Source organism: Typopeltis vanoorti, chromosome 6 (genome assembly GCF_054136105.1).
Source record: "Typopeltis vanoorti isolate ZY-2024b chromosome 6, IOZ_Tvanoo_1.0, whole genome shotgun sequence".
Lineage (NCBI taxonomy): Eukaryota > Metazoa > Arthropoda > Arachnida > Uropygi > Thelyphonidae > Typopeltis > Typopeltis vanoorti.
Genome location: NC_143554.1, coordinates 53,891,062 through 53,909,333, shown reverse-complemented (window position 1 = coordinate 53,909,333; position 18,272 = coordinate 53,891,062). Strand labels below are relative to the sequence as shown.

The 18,272-nt window shown below is 36.2% G+C and overlaps 1 protein-coding gene across 1 annotated transcript in view; it reads right to left on the bottom strand.

Moving 5' to 3' along the window:
* Positions 1-18,272, bottom strand: part of LOC150105459 (uncharacterized) — a 344,499-nt gene that overhangs the window by 47,984 nt on the left and 278,243 nt on the right. The window contains exons 7-8 of the mRNA XM_090394830.1: positions 17,004-17,163; positions 7,413-7,534 (exon numbers count right to left, since the gene is read on the bottom strand). Coding sequence (XP_090250956.1) covers positions 7,413-7,534; positions 17,004-17,163 — 282 coding nt within the window. The remainder of the gene's footprint in view (positions 1-7,412; positions 7,535-17,003; positions 17,164-18,272) is intronic.

Below are 18,272 nucleotides of genomic sequence, written 5' to 3'. Positions count from 1 at the left end.
AGATAGATGGCCCAAGGCTTAATTATCACTAATTAAGCAGTACACAGTGAAGAGAGATGGCTCAAATGTGCTGCCATCTCATGCTCCCTAACCCTAACATAATATATTTAATGTCTGAAATAATGTGGGTTCTACGGTCGATTTTCTTGAGTTCACGGGACGAAAAACCCGAGTTTCCGGGAGGAAAAACCCGCTTGCCCGTGCCAGAGATCAACTAACTCGGGAACCGGTCGAAAAAAGGCTTAGAAAAATTTCCTCTAGTCGCCGACTAGACTCGAAAGCAAGTCTTCCTTCGTGCGGCCAAGCGCCATGGTGTGCAAACGCCACATCCACTGAGCTACACACGCTCTTATAGTCGCATTCCTATATGTAAAATAAAAGTTTATATTCAGTGGCCAGTATGTGTAGAATCCACCATAATAACAAAGAAGTCCATCATAAAAGCTTTCTTCTAGAAAAGCTACACAAAGAAGGATGTGAAACTGCTCTCAACAGATAGAATATAAAGAAATGATTATCTCAAACTTTCCCAGTTTAGTAATTTTATTATATACACTGCATCATTACTGATTTTTTTTCATAATGATATAATCATTATTATTGTTATGATTCAGTCCTCCATGGAGTCAAAAGATTCATCATGAGGCCCATCCTGGAAAATACAAATTCTATCATACAACTCCTTAAACTCATTGACTGTTCATGCTTTTACCACTCTATTAGGCAATGCAGGTTCAACCACCCTCCATGCAAAGAAACCACTCCTTGCCCTCTTGCTCATAGCATCCTTTCATGACTTCCAGGGATGGCAAAAGAACTCCCCTGTGTCAACCCTGTAACTACCTCTCAACAGTTTAAGTTTCAATCATATCACCTCTTCCTATCTACCATACTCTGCAGTTCCTTCAGCCTGTCTTCATAACTAACAGTGTACAGTCTTCATATCATCTTTGTTATCCCATTCTACACACTTTTCACAGTTAGGTTATCCCCTTCAAATCCTGGGGACCAAATTTGAGAACAATGGTCCAAGTGTGACCAGGGCTTTATACAATGGAATGACAACTCTTTTATCTCTGAGGTCAGCATCCTTTTCAGTATTGCAGCAATCCTCTGGGTTACCTTTACAACCTTTTCAAAATGTTCCCTGAATTTCAGATTTCTATCAATCATCACCCCCCAGATCCCTTTCCTGCCCTACTTCCTCCAGTATGCAGCCTCTCATCGATGCATCCCAAACTTCAGACTTTATATTTAGTAGCATTAAATTGGCACCCCCCATTCAGTTGCCCATCTGTCCAGTTTATTCAAATCCTCTTGCAGGGCTACCACATCTGCACTATTACTAATAACCATTCCCAGCTTCACATCATCTGCAGACAACTGAATATCCCCTCCCCACAATCCTTTGACAATGGCATTGATATAAAGGTTAAACAATACAGGTCCCAGTACTGAGCCTTGTGAGACCCCACTTGTAATCTTCTGCCACCCTGATATTGCTCCCCCCCCCATAACATAACACTCTGATACCTATCAGACAGCCAATCCTGAATCCAGTTCACTAACATAACATCTAAACCCATGTGCTGCAACTTAAACATCAGCTTATCATTGTAGAGCACTGTCAATGCCTTTGTAAAATCCAAACAAATGGCAGAATATGCCTTTCCCTCATCAACTGCTCTTGTCACTTTATTATCAAAGGCAAACATATTACTAAAGGAAGAGCATCCCTTAACAAATACATGTTGAATCTCACAGATAACATTACCCTCATATACCCAATGCTGTATATGAACCCTCACTAATTTCTCCAAGATCTTAACAACTACTGATGAAACACAAACTGGTCTTCCTATCATACAAGTCACTCTCCTGGCCTGAGTCTTATATTTTTCATACATCTGCTCTCCACCCCTCTCCTTTTATATCTCTTCCATAACTCTTTTTAACCTGCAGTTCCTGTTTGTTATTGTTTGTAATCCACTTTACGGTTCATGGATAATTCATCGCAATGAAAATTCATCACGGGGGGAAAATCTGTTGCATGGAAAAATTCTTCAAGTGGAAAATTTATCGAAGGGAAAATTCATCGAGAGAAAAATTTATCGCTGGGAAAATTCATCATGAAAAAAATTCGCTAGAAAATTGAAATGATATTGCATTGATACCGATATATGAAAAGTAAATGCAGTGCAAGATAATTTTCACAAAATATAGTTTTTTTATGTATTTATGTATTATTTGTTTAGACTTTAATTAGATTTTCATATTTTTATCCTTTTACAAAGAAAGTGATATGTTATTGATCGGTAAGTTTCCTAATTTCTCTTTCATCTTAAAAAGTTGCAAATATTTTTTATTATTTAAATACTGCAGATTCTGCTAACAGAATATTAATATTTACAAAACTGGAATAGGTACAGGGGAAAAGGACATCATATTTAAGAATATTTATTCTGCGAACCATTCACTATATTTCTGCGCACTTAAACACCCATCCAGATGTGATATATATACAGGGGTGGTCTGAAAAGTTCTCGGCCTAACAATAAAAAAACGATTTTATAATTTCAAAATTATTTTTCTTTTTCAACATAATCTCCCTTAAGACTAATACATTTATTCTAGTGATGCTCCAGTGCCATTATCTTGTCCCTGTAGTGGTTCTCAGTAAAATCTGCAAAATATCCCTCTACAGCTGCAATCACCTCTTGATTCGAAGAAAAATGCTAACTAGCGAGGAAGAGTTTCAGTTTTGGAAAGAGATAGAAGTCAGAGGGAGCCAAATCTGGGGAATAAGGTGGATGTTCCAACAATTCACAGTGCAGATCCCTTAATGTTCCCATTGCCAAAACATCTTTGTGGGCAAGTGCATTGCTCTGATGAAAGATGATTTTTTTCTTCTGCAAACTAGATCTTTCTCACGAATTTTTTCATCTAGTCTGATTAAAAGATCGGAATAATATTCCCCAGTTAGTGTTTTACCCTTTTCAAGATAATTAATAAACAAAATACAATACAAAAGAGAACAAAAAACGGGCTTGCTTTCCATACCACTTCCACTGGACACAATGTACTCTGGCAAAAAATGACGATGTCATACATAAAAAACAACAGTTATATAAGAAAATTTAAAGAAGCTGCTAATATGCTAAAACACCCAACCCAATGCAATAAAAATCAAGGTTTAATTCTCCATCAAGTGTGGTCAGCTCTAATAAAAAATTTACCTCAATCTGAGCTCGGACTGTATGAACGAGAACAAGAACACGTGACATCGTCCAGTATTGTTCAATGTCAATAACGTTTTATATCTGCATTCTGTTATTTGAGTTTTATGAATAGCCAGATGGTAATGATTTGTATTTATTAATTCTCTTGTTTAAACTTTAAGTTATACTATTTACCCCTGAAGATGTAAATCCTACGATTTACGAAACTTGGCGGGAACTATTATTTCAGTATTTTGTATAACTGAATAATAAAAAATGTGGTGTAATCACCCAAATATATCTTTTGAACCAATTAGCCACAGAAGTCTATGCCTGCAAAATACCTTTAGCATCCCAAAACACCGATGCCATGACCTTTCCTCTGATGGAACCGAATTTGTCTTCTTTGGTGGTGAACAACTGACTTCTGTCCATGACTGCTGTTTGGATTCTGGTGTGTAATGGTGAATCCAATTCTCATCCATAGTAATAAATCGACGCACAAAATCAGTTTTATTCTTGTGAAAACGCTCCAAGCACTATTCAGAGATTTTCATGTGAGTATGTTTTTGATCTGCTGTGAGCAAGTGCAGCACTCATCTTGTGCAAAGCTTTTTCATTTGCAATTCTTCATGCAAAATATATCCTACACATTCTTTTGAAATGCCTATATCATCTCAGCAATTTCACACACTTTGACTCGCCGTTCATCCAATACTATATCGTGCACTTGATCAATGATTTCTGGTGTTACACTTTTTTGAAGTCCTTCACATGGATCATCTTCAAGGCTGGTACAGCCACATTTAAACTCAGCAGTGCATTTCTTAATTGTCGAAAATGAAGGAGAAGAGTGCCCATAAACTTGTATGAACTTCGAATGAATTTCTTTTGGCATTAAACCTTCTTTTACAAAGAATATTATAACAACATGATACTCAATTTTATCCATTTCAAGGGCAACACTTTTGCTTCAGACAGTGGTATAAAACAAACTACTTGATAAAATAACTTGCAATTTCACATGGATGCTTATGACAGATGCACCAACTTAGGAAAAAATAATCTTGCCAATAGTGTTGCCATCTATGGCCGAGGCTGAGAAGGTTTCAGAACACCCTCGTATAATCAAAATTTTATTATTATTTGACACTCCAAGGAGTCCAAGTATTCACTGAGGGAAGGCACCTGCTCTACAACTCTGTCTTCAACATTCAATCACCAACTGATTGCAACTACACCAACTGATTGCAACTACACCAACGGCATCTACTGCCGACCACCACTCGTATTTCCAATGACAATCACAAATATCCATGTCCACGGTGGGACTTGAACCCACATCCGTTTGGCTGGAGAGCAGATACGCTATCCACTCGGCCAACCGGGCAGACTATTTCTTCATTTTTTTGAACATAGGTCTTAAATTTTTTTAAAATATTTATTACATTTTTTAAATTTTTTAAAAAGATATGTTTCAAATATTTCTTATATGGGAAATATTTCTTTTCTTTCACATATATCTGCGATGAATAACTTTATTCTGATTAAAAATTTTCAAAAAGCTAAATATAATCAAAATATTAAATAATATATAAAATATTTCTTAAATTTTTTAAAAAATATTTTTGAAAAGAAATATATTTTTTTTAAAATATTTCTTATATGGGAAATTTTTTCTCATACATCTGCGATGAATTTTCGTGCAATTAATTTTCCTGCGATGAATTGTCTGGACATGCCACTTTACACCAAATTGTGTCTTCTTCACTCATAATATACAGGTTGCTACTGCCACTAATAAATATTCCTTCACAATTTACCAAGCACTAATGATATCTTGCCCTTCCAATTCCTCCCTCCATTGGAATTCCTCCCTAACTTGGAACTGCCCCAAGTTAATATCTATGACTATTATAATTACCTGTCTTATAATTCCACATACATTCCTTTCTCTTTGATACTCCTGCATGTCTATTCATCTTCCAAGTCTAAACCACATGGTCACTCTCTCCAACTGGGGGGCAGAGATGCCATCTCAGTTATGATCATTTATAAGTAGTTTCCTCTTCCCAATACATACTGATGTAGTTAAAATCTTCCATAATAATCATTCTTCTTGCACTTGCCAAGCTCGACTGCCTAAACATCTCCTGCTCCCCAACCTCAATGTTCCCTGGCTTGTAGCAACACCCCACTAAATATACTAAATATCCTATCTTGCCCACCTCTACCTCACACCATATGCTTTCAAAATCATTAGTGCCATTGCCCTTCAAATGCTTCACTCTGAGAGGACATGTTATCTCTTATCATAAACAGTACTCCACCACCATGTTTTCCCTTCCTAGAAAATTGAAATGATATTGCATTCATACTGATATATGAAAAGTAAATGCAGTGCAAGATAATTTTCACAAAATATAGTTTTTTATGCATTTATGTATTATTTGTTTAGATTTTAATTAGATTTTCATAATATTTTTATTATGAAAAATGCTGTATCCTGCTATTCTATTCCTGTTAGTATATCATCTTCCTTCAACCACCTCTCAGAGATTTCAATAATCTTTAGACAGGCTGATGCTATCAGCACCACTAATTCATCTCCTTTACACCAGATAATCCTGGCATTATCTGGAGTAAAGGAGTGGTTAACATATCTGCTCTAAATCCAAAAAAGGCTGCTGGTTTGAATCCCACTGTGGGCATGGATGTTTGTGATTGTATGTGGAAATACCAGCGGTGGTGGTCGGCAGTAGATGGCGTTGGTGTAGTTGCAGTCAGTTGGTGGATTGAGTGGTGGAGACAGAGTTGTAGAGCACGTGCCCTCCCTTGATGAGTCCTTGGACTCCCTGGACATGTCAAATAATAATTTTTTTTAAAATTAGTATAAAGAATAAAAATGTCACTGTTTCTATATCTATCATTATCTCCTCCAGATTCCACTGGATTCAGCACATTACCCGATGTATTCCCCACCTTCTCCCAAGCACCTATTCTCACAAGAGGCCACCCTTATAATTCTAGTTTCTCTGCACTGACACATTGACTCATTCAGAGAACAGCATTTTTCCAGATGCATACATCCTTCCTCATTCAAATGTGAGCCATCTCTTGCATACAATTCCTTTCTGTCCTCAAATATCCTCCAAGCATCCATGTATTCCAAGCCTCTCTTTTGACACATTCTGGCTATCATACTATTCATTATTAATGCTCTTCTCTTTAGTTCTGCATTATCATACCTAGGCAACACATGCTAGCTTCCCTCTGTCTTCTTCTGTACAAAGAGGGAAGCTAGTGTGTGTGTGTTGCCCAGGTATGATAATGTAGAGCTGAGGAGAAGAGCATTAATAATGAATAGTATGATAACAAGAATGTGTCAAAAAAAAAAAAAAAAAAAAAAAGAAAAGAACCTCAGATCTCTTGCCATCTGATTCACACTGCCTCTTAAGTCATTCCTGCCCACTATCACAATCATCTCATCCACCCTTTCACCCAACTTAATTGCCATAGCCACACTTTCTATCTTTACTCAAGGCAAACAATCCTCAGGCGTTCTATCTTGCACACCACGGATCATCTAGTCTCCAGACATCGCACCTCTTAGCATTCTATTCCTTCCTTCCTTGCTCACCTGCATTCGTCACTCTCTCTCTCCTCTAACACTTTCTTTGTTCCCCTACTTACCTGCTGACTTTACATCTCTCCATCCTTGGTTCCAGTACTCCCTTACATTTTTCTCATTCCCTCTCTTCTACTGTTTCTATTCTTTCCTCTTCTATCATTCCCATAACTCTCTCTCTCATTCCTACTCTGATTCTCTTTGCATTTATCGTTTCCAGTCGCTTAGTCTTTTCTTTCACACTTTTCAACTCATTCCCGAATTTCATTCTCAACTCATAATTACCTTTTCTTAACTCTTTAACAGACTGTAGTAGATATTCAGACCAAGTTCACTTGCTATTTCATACATATTATATCACTGCTGTTTAAATTTGACATATTTCTATTTTCTTTCTTACTAACCTTATTTAACTGTGGCACTGAAAAAAGCCAAGTTGAGACTGTAATCTCAACATGGTCAAAAATGATACTACAAATAAAAACTTCATGAGCTTGATCCTTCTAATTTTGTTCTTAACTTGCAATTCATTATTACAGGATACTGACAAAACAATTTTATATTACCTCTGGGTTAACAAATAAGTCATATTTTTCTTCTTTCTCCAGAAATAAGATTCGATTACAAGAATCTCTTGTCCATAACAATAAATTTTCAACCAGATTTTCATGATCCTCATAAACACGTTCTGAAAGAAAATTTATTTACATTCAAATTATTTTGAAATGAACAAAAACTGAGTTGTTATTAAATCTTCTCAATTCTTGATGTAAACTTAAATTCTGAATAGCTTCTATAGTTTCAAAATTGGAATTACAAAGGCTACTCTTTAAGCATACTACTTTTGTTAGATGTAATAAAATATCTCATTTGCTGTTCACTTTAAATAAGATAACCAACTGTAACTGAAAAAAAGGAGTTCAGTACTTATACTAAGCAGCTTATTATGCTTTCTGCAAGTATTAAATTTAAGATATAAGAGAATCAAAAATTTAAAGGAGAAAATAGTAATGGGAATGATTAAAATTTTAATAATATCCATCAGTAAGTTTCACTGGACATTTCACTCGGTTATATGAATACCAGACTTTATGGTTTATACTGCCTAACATGTATAAAGAAGTCTTAAATAAAATTTAATTTTTTGTTTCACTGCAGTTTGGGAATTAAAATCTTCAATTATTTTAATTCCAGTCACTGAATCCCTATTATATGGATTAATAGCAAAGGCTTAGAGGAAAATTTTAGAGCAAAAAAAAAAAAGAAGAAAAGAGGATTATTCTATCTTATAAAGAAGTTCTTAGACAAAACTAATTTTTGTATAGATTGCTTGAGGATTGGGTTTAGCAAGTGACTCCTAATACTGCAAAAACATATACTTTGACATATGGGCAATAACATTCTCCTAGAAGTTGCCATATTAAAACCAAACATATCCATGGGATGTGGAAAGTAAACAGTGTAATTCATTAGGCAGGACTTCTACTACTACAAGAAAGGCCGGCTCAGCGTTGGATTTTTCGCAATGGATGCGTTGCGGAAACTGCTATATGTATGCACCGAAAAATGTGAAGGATCTGTGGTCGGTCTGGCAAAATGAAAAGAACGAAAATGTCGACGTATGTGAGAAGTGTCGGGATAGGCTGGAGCGTTTAGGAATGGAAGCTGACATCGGGACCGTAGCGGAAGAACTTCGGCGGGAGTTTATGAAAATGAAAAATGACCTTCATCTTCTTCATGAGGAAGTGGAAGTGATCGGTAAGGAGATACTGGAAGTTAAAGCGGAGTTTAATGTGTTAAACAGAGAAATTAGGACTATAGAGATTACTTTAGCTGAAGTAACTAGAACAGGATTACATATGGGTGAGTCTTTGGTGAATGATTCAGTAATAAATAGTATGGGAGTGATTGTGAGTCAATATAATAAAACCACAAGTGGCCTAGAAGAAATGAGATGTAGTGAGAGTGGGGGGGTAAGTAATAGAGAGTTGAGTAATGAAGCTGGGAGAGTCATGCTGAATAGTGTAGAGAATGAGTCCATGAGTGTGGACTTGAATGAAATTAAGAGTAGTAAAATATATGGTGATTCTATGATTAAGGGTATGGAGAGTGGTATGCATGAGGAGTGCTTGGCTGATGGGACAATAGAAAGAGTGGCTTTAGCAATAAAGAGAGGGCATGAAGCAGACAAGATGATAGTTATGGTGGGTACGAATGACCTGAGAGGTAGTATAAATCGGGTAGGAAAAGATTTAAGAACATTATTAGATATTGTGAAGAGGAAAAGTGTCAATGGGAGAATAGTGTGTGTGCTGCCTCGTTTTGACAATTACGAGTTAAGTAGACGAGCAATGATAATGAATGATATGATTGCAAGAATGTGCAGAAAAAGAGGTCTGGAGTTTGTTGAAGTTTGGAGTGTGTTTGAAGGAAAAAGGCAGTTGTATGCTAGAGATGGACTGCATCTTAACATGGAAGGACATAAGCGATTGAAGAAGTTATTGTTTTCTGAACAGGTTGAAGTTATTGGGCAGGGAAACTAATATTGAAAAGGTTGAGTGTAAGAGAGAGAAACTTTAGCACTGATTGTGTATTTATTGATCCTTATAGGCTGAATAAATTGCAGAAGAGAGGGGATAAAAATCGGCATAGGACTACGGTAGTTAATGACTTATATATCAGTTCTAAAGCCGGTACAAGATCTAGAGGGAATCTGCAATTTTTGTATACCAATGCTAGAAGCATTCGAAATAAGAGAGAAGAATTTTTGGCATTAGTCAGTGAAATCTCACCAAAAGTTGTAGGCATTAGTGAAACTTGGCTGTCAGCAGAAGATGTGGTCACTGGAATTGAATGTGATGGGTACACTATTTTCAGGGAGGATAGAGAAGATAGAACAGGGGGAGGAGTACTGTTGATGATAGCTGATGTGTTGCAGCCAAAGAAAGTAGTATATCATGATGATAGACATGTGAATAAGAGTTCATTTGAGGCAGTCTGGTGCGAAATAGCGACCAACGCAACCAAATATACAGTTGGATGCTGCTATAGGCCAGGGAGTACGGGGGGAGATACTGAATTCATGCATCAGCAACTTAGTGCAATGAGTGAAGGCTTGGTGATTATTATGGGGGATTTTAATTACGGTGATATCAATTGGAAGGAGGAAATATCACGTAGCAAAAAGGAAATGGAATTCATACATCTTCTACGAGATAATTACTTGAAACAGCACGTAACTGAAGGGACACGTGGTGTGAGAGTGTTGGACCTGGTTATTGGTTCAGAGGTTATATGCATAAGTAAGGTGTCCTCGTTACCTCCAGTTGGTGAAAGCGATCATGTGGTATTGACTTGGGAGGTTGCAAAATCTGTGGATTTTTCTATTAAGAAGGGGTATGTACGGAACTACAGGTTAGGCAATTATAACAAGCTTCGGAGTGAGCTTGCAGCCATCCCATGGCAGAACATATTGCAAGGGAAAGATGTTAGCAGTGCTTGGGATAAAATCAGCGGGTATCTGAGGAAAGCAATATCAGATTGTGTCCCCATGGTTAGGAGGTCAAACAAGGCAGGCATTAGATGGATGAGCAGTAGTATCAAGCTTGAACTGCAAAAAAAGAAAATGTTATGGAGAATTTACAAGGAGAAAGGCGATCAGGACACCCATGAGCAGTACAAGGCTCAAGCTAGGAAAGTTACCAGCATAGTAAGAAAAGCTAAATCAGATTATGAGAAGACCTTAGCCAAAGAGATCAAGGGTAATCCCAAAGAGTTCTTCCGCTATGTGGCAAGTAAGAGGAAGAATGACTTCGGAAGGATAACCTTAGTGGGTGCTGATGGTATTGAGGTGACAAAATCAGATGTAATAGTCGAGTTACTGAGTGATCACTTTTCAAAAGTCTATCACCCAAGTGAGGATATCTCTATACCTACAGCAATACCTAATGTGAGAATTGAAGCTAAAGAATCAGAGGTATTAAATATATTGCAAAACTTAAATGCAAACACTGCGGTAGGCTTAGATGGAATATCAGCTCGGGTGTTGCGTGAATGTGCAAATGAATTGTCAACCCCTCTCACCTGGATATTTAACTTAAGTTTGAACTCTGGTATGGTCCCTAGGGAGTGGAAGTTAGGCAAAGTGGTTCCTTTGCATAAGGGTGGCTCTAAAACTGCAGTATTGAATTACAGACCAATCACCATCTCAGGAGTAGTGGTAAAAGTATTGGAAAAGTTGGTTAAAGACAAAATTCAAGAATGGGTGGATCAGGATATGATACTCTATAGAGGCCAACATGGTTTTGTTAAGGTAGATCCTGCCTTAGCAATCTATTAACTATTCATAATAGAATAACATCTGAGTTGGACAAAGGAACTGGCTACACAGTGGTACTTCTGGATTTTGCTAAGGCTTTTGACAGGATACCCCATAGAACACTGTTACGCAAATTGGAGCAGATGGGAATGGATATTAAATTGGTGATATGGATAGGAGAATGGCTCAGGGAGAGATACCATAAGGTGGTGTATGGAGGAGCCGAGTCCAGAATGAGGCAGGTGACCAGTGGTGTGCCTCAGGGCTCTGTGCTTGGGCCAATGTTGTTTAATTTGTATATAAATGATATAGGAAACGGCTTAAAGGGAGATATTCAGTTGTTTGCTGATGATGCAAAGTTGTGTAGTGCAATAAAAAATCAAGCTGATGTTGAAAGTTTGCAGGAGGATTTAAATAAGCTGGTAAAATGGGCAAAAGAAAATGGATGTCAGTTCAATGTGGAAAAGTGTAAAGTCATGCATTTTGGGATTAAAAGATTACCAGCTGTGTACTACATCGATGGAAAGGTACTCCAAGAGATTGATGAGGCTAGGGACTTAGGGGTATTGGTAGATAGGGAGATGAAGTTCAGAGGACACATTGCTAAGGTGTCCAAGATTGCACATAGGATTACTTGGTTGTTGAGGAACACACTGACATCCAGAGATAAAGAGGTTATTATTCCCCTTTATAAAGCATTGATACTTCCACATTTGGATTACTGTGCTCAGGTCTGGTCACCTGGATTCCTTGGAGATGAGGAGGCTGTGGAGAGGGTTCAGAGAAGAGTGACCAAGTTGGTGAGTGATATAAAAAATGCTCCCTACATTGATAGATTGAGAGCTTGTGGATTGCAGAGATTGGTTGATAGGCGAAGAAGAGGGGATATGATAGAAACATTCAAATTACTAAAAGGTTTTTATAGGATTGATGCAGGGGAAATGTTTCAGCTGTGTGAAAGTGATGGAAGAACAAGAGGTCATCTCTGGAAATTAAAGAAGAGTGTGGTTAACAAAGGTGTCAGAACAAGGTTTTTTGCCTGGAGGGTGGTGAATGAGTGGAATTCATTGCCTGACTTAGTTGTGAGCTCTTCGTCTGTAAATGAATTCAAGAAGAGATATGACAGATATTGTTTTGCTAGTTTGGGTCTCCCGCGATGAGTCTACTGACTCCATGGAGATACCCGTAATAATAATAATAATAATAATAATTATATAATTCCATGGCAAGTAATGGCTAGATTTCTGATCAAGATACCAACTACTCATTACTAACACCATATTCCAGTATAAAGTTGTGCACAAATTCACAAAGAGAAAAAAACACAAGAAATAAGAAAAGCCACATTGACATGCTACTGTGATTGAAAGTTTTTCCACTTGGTTATACTATAAATTAAAGATGCCAAGACATTATATTCTTGGTTTAATCCTTTATCCAAGTGTAGGCAAAAAAATTTTGTGCATGAAGTAATTTCATGACTGGGCAACTCGTATATAGAGGCTAATGACTTCACATCAATTGCCTTAGTATCCCATAATGCAATGAATTATGGGAAGGGTCACTACCCAGATCGGTTTTGACCTTTATTGAGGTCTCATCAGTGGAAGCCAGACCCAGAAGTGATGCCAAGGTTGAAGTAATGCAGAAGTCATATTTCCATATATAAGTAGCCAAAAGGTGTTACACCCTTCCCATAATGCATAACATTATACATGTCCATAAGGATATGTGCTTTGCATTATGTGATATTAAGGCAAGTGGTGTGAAGTCATTAGTCTCTATATACGAGTTGCCCAATCATGAAGTTACTTCACGTGCAAGCTTTGTTTGCATACACTTGGATAAAGGATTAAACCAAGAATATAATTTCTTGGCATCTTTAACTTATATGTTACTGTTAATAGCGATATCTTCATGCTGGTTCAGAGGATTTAAAATTGGAAGTGATCATCACTTAGTTTTAAGTAGGATGAAAATGAATATAATATTGAAAAGAACAACATGTAAGAAAGGTTTAAAAAGAATTAAAGTTGAGCAGCTTTCACAGGTAAACTATAGACTCAACCATACAAACATTATTCAAGGGAAAAAAAAAAAAGAAACAGTTTGAAAATAAGAATCTAACCTTTGAGTCTCAGTAGGAACTCTTAGCTAGGGAGGTATATAGCGAAGTTGCTGTAAGGAATGTAAAAATAAGAACACTATGGTGGATATAAAAAGTTAAAGAAGAAGGCATACAGAAAGTTCCTAGAAAATAAGTTAATAGATGCTCTAACAGAATACAGAGATGTGTGGGAGCTTCTGTAGCTCAGTCAGTATAGATGAAGCCCTTTGGTCGGAAAGACCTGGGTTCAATTCCTTTATCTGGTCTCTTTCGACTAAAGGTGAGTTAGTTGGTCTCATACAGGGTAGGGGATTTTTTCACCCAGAAACTTGTTTTTTTTTGTCCCCCAAAACAGGCAAAAGGCCTCATGAACACACACATGGATTACAGTCATGAATATGTCTCAGCTATATGCTGGTCCTGAGCCCGGATAAAATAGGGGTGGGGTGGGAAAATCAATGGTGAACTACCTGTAAAACTCTCACCAGGAATACATTGTGGGCAGTGCCTACAAAGTCACCTACAGTTGGAAACAAGTGAAAGGTAAAATCAGTCAATCAAGCTATGTGTAAAAGTAGAAAAACAAGAATCATCAGAAGACCTCAGTAAAAATATAGAAGATAAACAGAAAGGTGGCAAAATTTTTTGGCAACTATTGACAAAGCTTAGAAATGAAAGAAAGAATCCTGTAAAAGGAATGAAGGATGATAAAGATATGAAAAACGGAAGGATATTCCAGATGTCCAGGTAATTACTGTTAAATGAAATAAACAATGACAGAACAGTACAGTAGTAGAAAATAATCAGGAGGAATGCAAACAGGAATACATATTAATAATTGAGGTAGAAAATGCTATCAAAAGTCTGAAATGTGAAAAGGCAGCTGGAGTAGATATTTGACCAGAAACGATCAAATATGGAGGTATAACAGTTTTACATCTGGAATTCAAATGAATGGAGTAGAGCTCTCATAGTTCCCATCGATAAAAAGGGTAATAAAACTGAATGTGAGAATTATAGAGGAATTTCTCTACTAAGTGTTCCAGATAAGATTTATGCAAGCATACTTGAGAAGAGGCTCAGAAAAATTGTAGAAAAGAAACTGGAAAAGAACAACCCAGATATGGGCCAAATAGAGGTTGTCAAGATCAGTTTTTCACTTCTTGTTATATTCCCATGATTTAAGTCGTCAAGATCTGGAAAAGGCACATGACAAGGTACCCAGAGAAAAGATTTTCACAATGCCACAATGAGATAAAAGGAGCATTATACAGAGCAATATATAGTCCATATTTAAGTTGTCAGAACTGAAGGAAATACAGGAATATGGTTTGATATAAACTCAGGTGCATGCATAATATCTCCACATTTCATTATCTCTATGGATCACATTAAGTGACATTAAAACTGATATTAGAATCAGAGATATCATACTTATTGTCCTTAGTGCACAGACTAGTTTCACTTTTCAATTTGATATCCGTCCTATTACACCATTTGAGGGTAAGATTGGATATAAATATATTGAAACTTCATAAATCACCAGAATGTGGTTAGATTACGGCAGAAATGCTGAAGTCGGAACATTTTGTAACTAGTAAAGTTAGCATTATCACTGCTTTATAAGTTAACAGTGAGGCTTGTGTTAAAGCATATAGTGAATTGTTTACAATAACAATAAGTAATAAGTAATATAACATGTCTTAACACTTTTTCTATTTTCATAACTGATTTGGTGATGAACAAGGACTACAATGGTCTAAGAATTTTAGAGAAACTGACTTGGATTATGCTGATGAATTATGATTATGCCTTATTCACAAATAGCATGGAAGAAATAAGAAATGAGCGTCTTCATTGCTGCCATTGATGTTAGTAGTCAACTAGATTTGATTATCAATATTGAGAAAACAAAGGTAATAAAAACAGGTGATAAAGATGAGTGTTCTATCTTTGTTTAAAGGATGTGCTATAGAGCAAATCTTTAACTTCAGTTTTATCTGTTTAGCTAATTTTAGTGAGTTGAAGAATAAAGTTGGTAGAAGATTGGGAATGACTTCTGGAGTGATCAAAAACTTATAGAAAGTTTGAAAGGAAGTAAGATGGTTTGATTCATAAATAATGATGAAATACACTGGAGTACTGGTCAGCAACTTCTTTTCACTATCCTGAGTAAGGAATGACCACAATTTCAGCCATGTTGTCAGAATGAAGGACATTCATTTGGTCTACATGGTCGTGTTAAGTATTCTAGAAGGTGTTTGGAAAAGAGATAGGCCTGAATGAGGTGGAACAGCAATATTAAACAACACCTTAGAAATGGCTCACAGTTTCATGAAGCAGCAATTTATAAACATCTGGTAATAGGAAGTTGTTCAAATCTGGTCAGACCTCCATGATCATTGGCTGCTTGGGAAACAATGAATATTTCAGAATGTAATTCCAAAGGAAAAAATATGTATCTTTTTACAAGTGTAAATTTTAATCAGTAGTATTATTAATTTTTTTCTATAAATAAATACATATGTTCACTAATTTTATGTTGGAATTTAGAATACTTTTGATATCCATGTATTGGAATAAAAGCTAAATGACAGAAGAAGCTCTTTGATTTTAGTAAATCAAAAGTCTGATTTCCAAAATTTTACATATAAATATTTTTGCAAAAATCCTTCTGCATAAACTTGAAGGAGACAGAAATTGATTCACTAAACAATATCAGAAGGGCTAATGAGGATGTGATGTATTACATGACAATGGTAAACAAGATGCATTAGTGAGCTCCACACTGTTTTCAGATGATGATGTGCCGAAAAGAGATGTTCAAGGTGAAGACAATATGGTGTTTCTCCAGGACATTTTGAATTCATGGGCCAAGTAGTCAGGTCAAAGGCATTATTACATTTGAACAGAACAAAAATAATTAATTATTTCACATATAATAAATCTTAAAAAAGATCAACCACTTTCTCTATTTCTGTGATCAGTTTTGTGAGGATTAGAGAAAAGTAACTAAATAGCATATTTTCTAATCATCATTATTATGTGGAATAACTTAGTCAACATGGATTGCAACATAAGCTCCCAAACAAGAATAAGAAAAAAAAAAAAAAGGAGAAAGGACAAGAAGCATAGATGTGATATTACAACATCCATGAATTAAATATAGTTCATATTACAAAAATTGGGATGACAACACACAGAGTACCGTCATAATGCTAAGGACATAACTGATCCCTCATATAATCTTAAAATCAAGTTAAATTACTGACTAGAAAAGCTATAGAAAATGTTGTCTGCTTTCAGAATGTTATGAGGATTAGGTAGAGATTTGCCTACACCAAACTGGTAAGAAGATAATATTAGCAGGACCAGTGAAATATTGTCACAGGACAGGATGGAGGTCTCTAGGAGCCGTACATGATATCTCTGTGAGGTTATACACAACCTCATAGATAGCATGTACAACATGTATAGTGCATTCCCTTGGGCAATGCAATTGTGGATATCAATTGGTTAAAGAAGATGCCTTTCAAGCATATACATACAGAAGGATAATTTTGGCTTTTGACTTCCTACTTCATGGAGGACAAAAAAACTGTTTCCATATGATACTAATAAATAACTATCTCTCTATTAAAATTTTAATTCAACAGAGCACAACGAGAAGATTATGTGGTTGAAAAAATACACTAAACACAAACAGCTGAAAATAATACAAATAATACAAACCCATATAAAGTTCTGGAATGTGTTCAACAATAGCCCATTTAGTGTCCATCGGAACATGATTTTTTTCTGCTAACATCTGACATACATGTCCTACTGTCATACGTTCATCGACTAACAAACTTTTGGCACTATTATCTGCACTGAATGCTTTAATGAAAAGCTAGAAAAAAAAATCATCTAAAATTATTTGGGTTACTTATTCATCAAAAAAAAAATCCTTCAAACCTTTCATATCAAATTTATTTGCATACATTATGTAGCTAGTATATACTTGCACTATAACCACTGTTAAAGCCTTTTTTCTATACACACAACTATGAAGGGAAAAAAAGTACCACAATATAATAAAGGATTTATAAAATTCTGTAGCATTTATGATATGGGTAAACTTAGCTTTCCCAAAGGATCTTCCTAGTCACACTTTTTTATAAAAAGCCAAACAAATTATCAAAAAATATAATTACTGAACTTTTACATGTATAAGATGATACACGTAAAAGTACAGTAATCATATACATGTGGGGTAACCAGTTGAGAGACCCGCGGTTGATGTGCCGAAACTTTTGGTACTTTGTCTTTGTGAACAGGCTTCCGCCAATCACTAGCCTTTGTTAACTCCATCGATTGGCATCATTAACGGCTGATTCTGAATAAACCAATCAGAACTTTGAAAGCATTCATACATCTGCAACTCACTGGCAGGATAAGTTAATGCATTAACAACATTTTGACCACCAGCCCATAAAGATGCCTGAAAATAAAAAAACGATTGTCATATTCTTCAAAATTCAAGTTAAAAGTCATCAATTACACAAAAGAACATGGAAATAAAGCTTCAGAGAGACAGTTTGGACTTCCTCCCACTGAGTGTATGATTAGACAGTGGAGAAAACAGGAAGAACAACTACTCAAGATGCCAAAAAAAAGAAGAGGGCCTTAAGAGGAAAACCAGCAAAATTGCCAAACTTGGAGCAGCAACAGAGTGGGATATGTGTGTCAACCAAGCTTATTCAATATGAGGCAAAAAGTTTTGCAAGAGAAATGAACATTGCTGATTTCACAGGAAAGACAAAATGGTGCTTCAACTGCATGAGGAGAGAGGGGTTCGCCATGAGAACATGAACCAAGTTAGCCTAGAAAATGCCACCAGCTTATGAGAATAAAATCGAACAGTTTTACTCCTATGTCATAAAACTTCGGAAAAAATATGCTTTCGAACCAAGTCAAATTGCAAACATAGATGAGGTACGTCTCAATTTTGATGTGCCT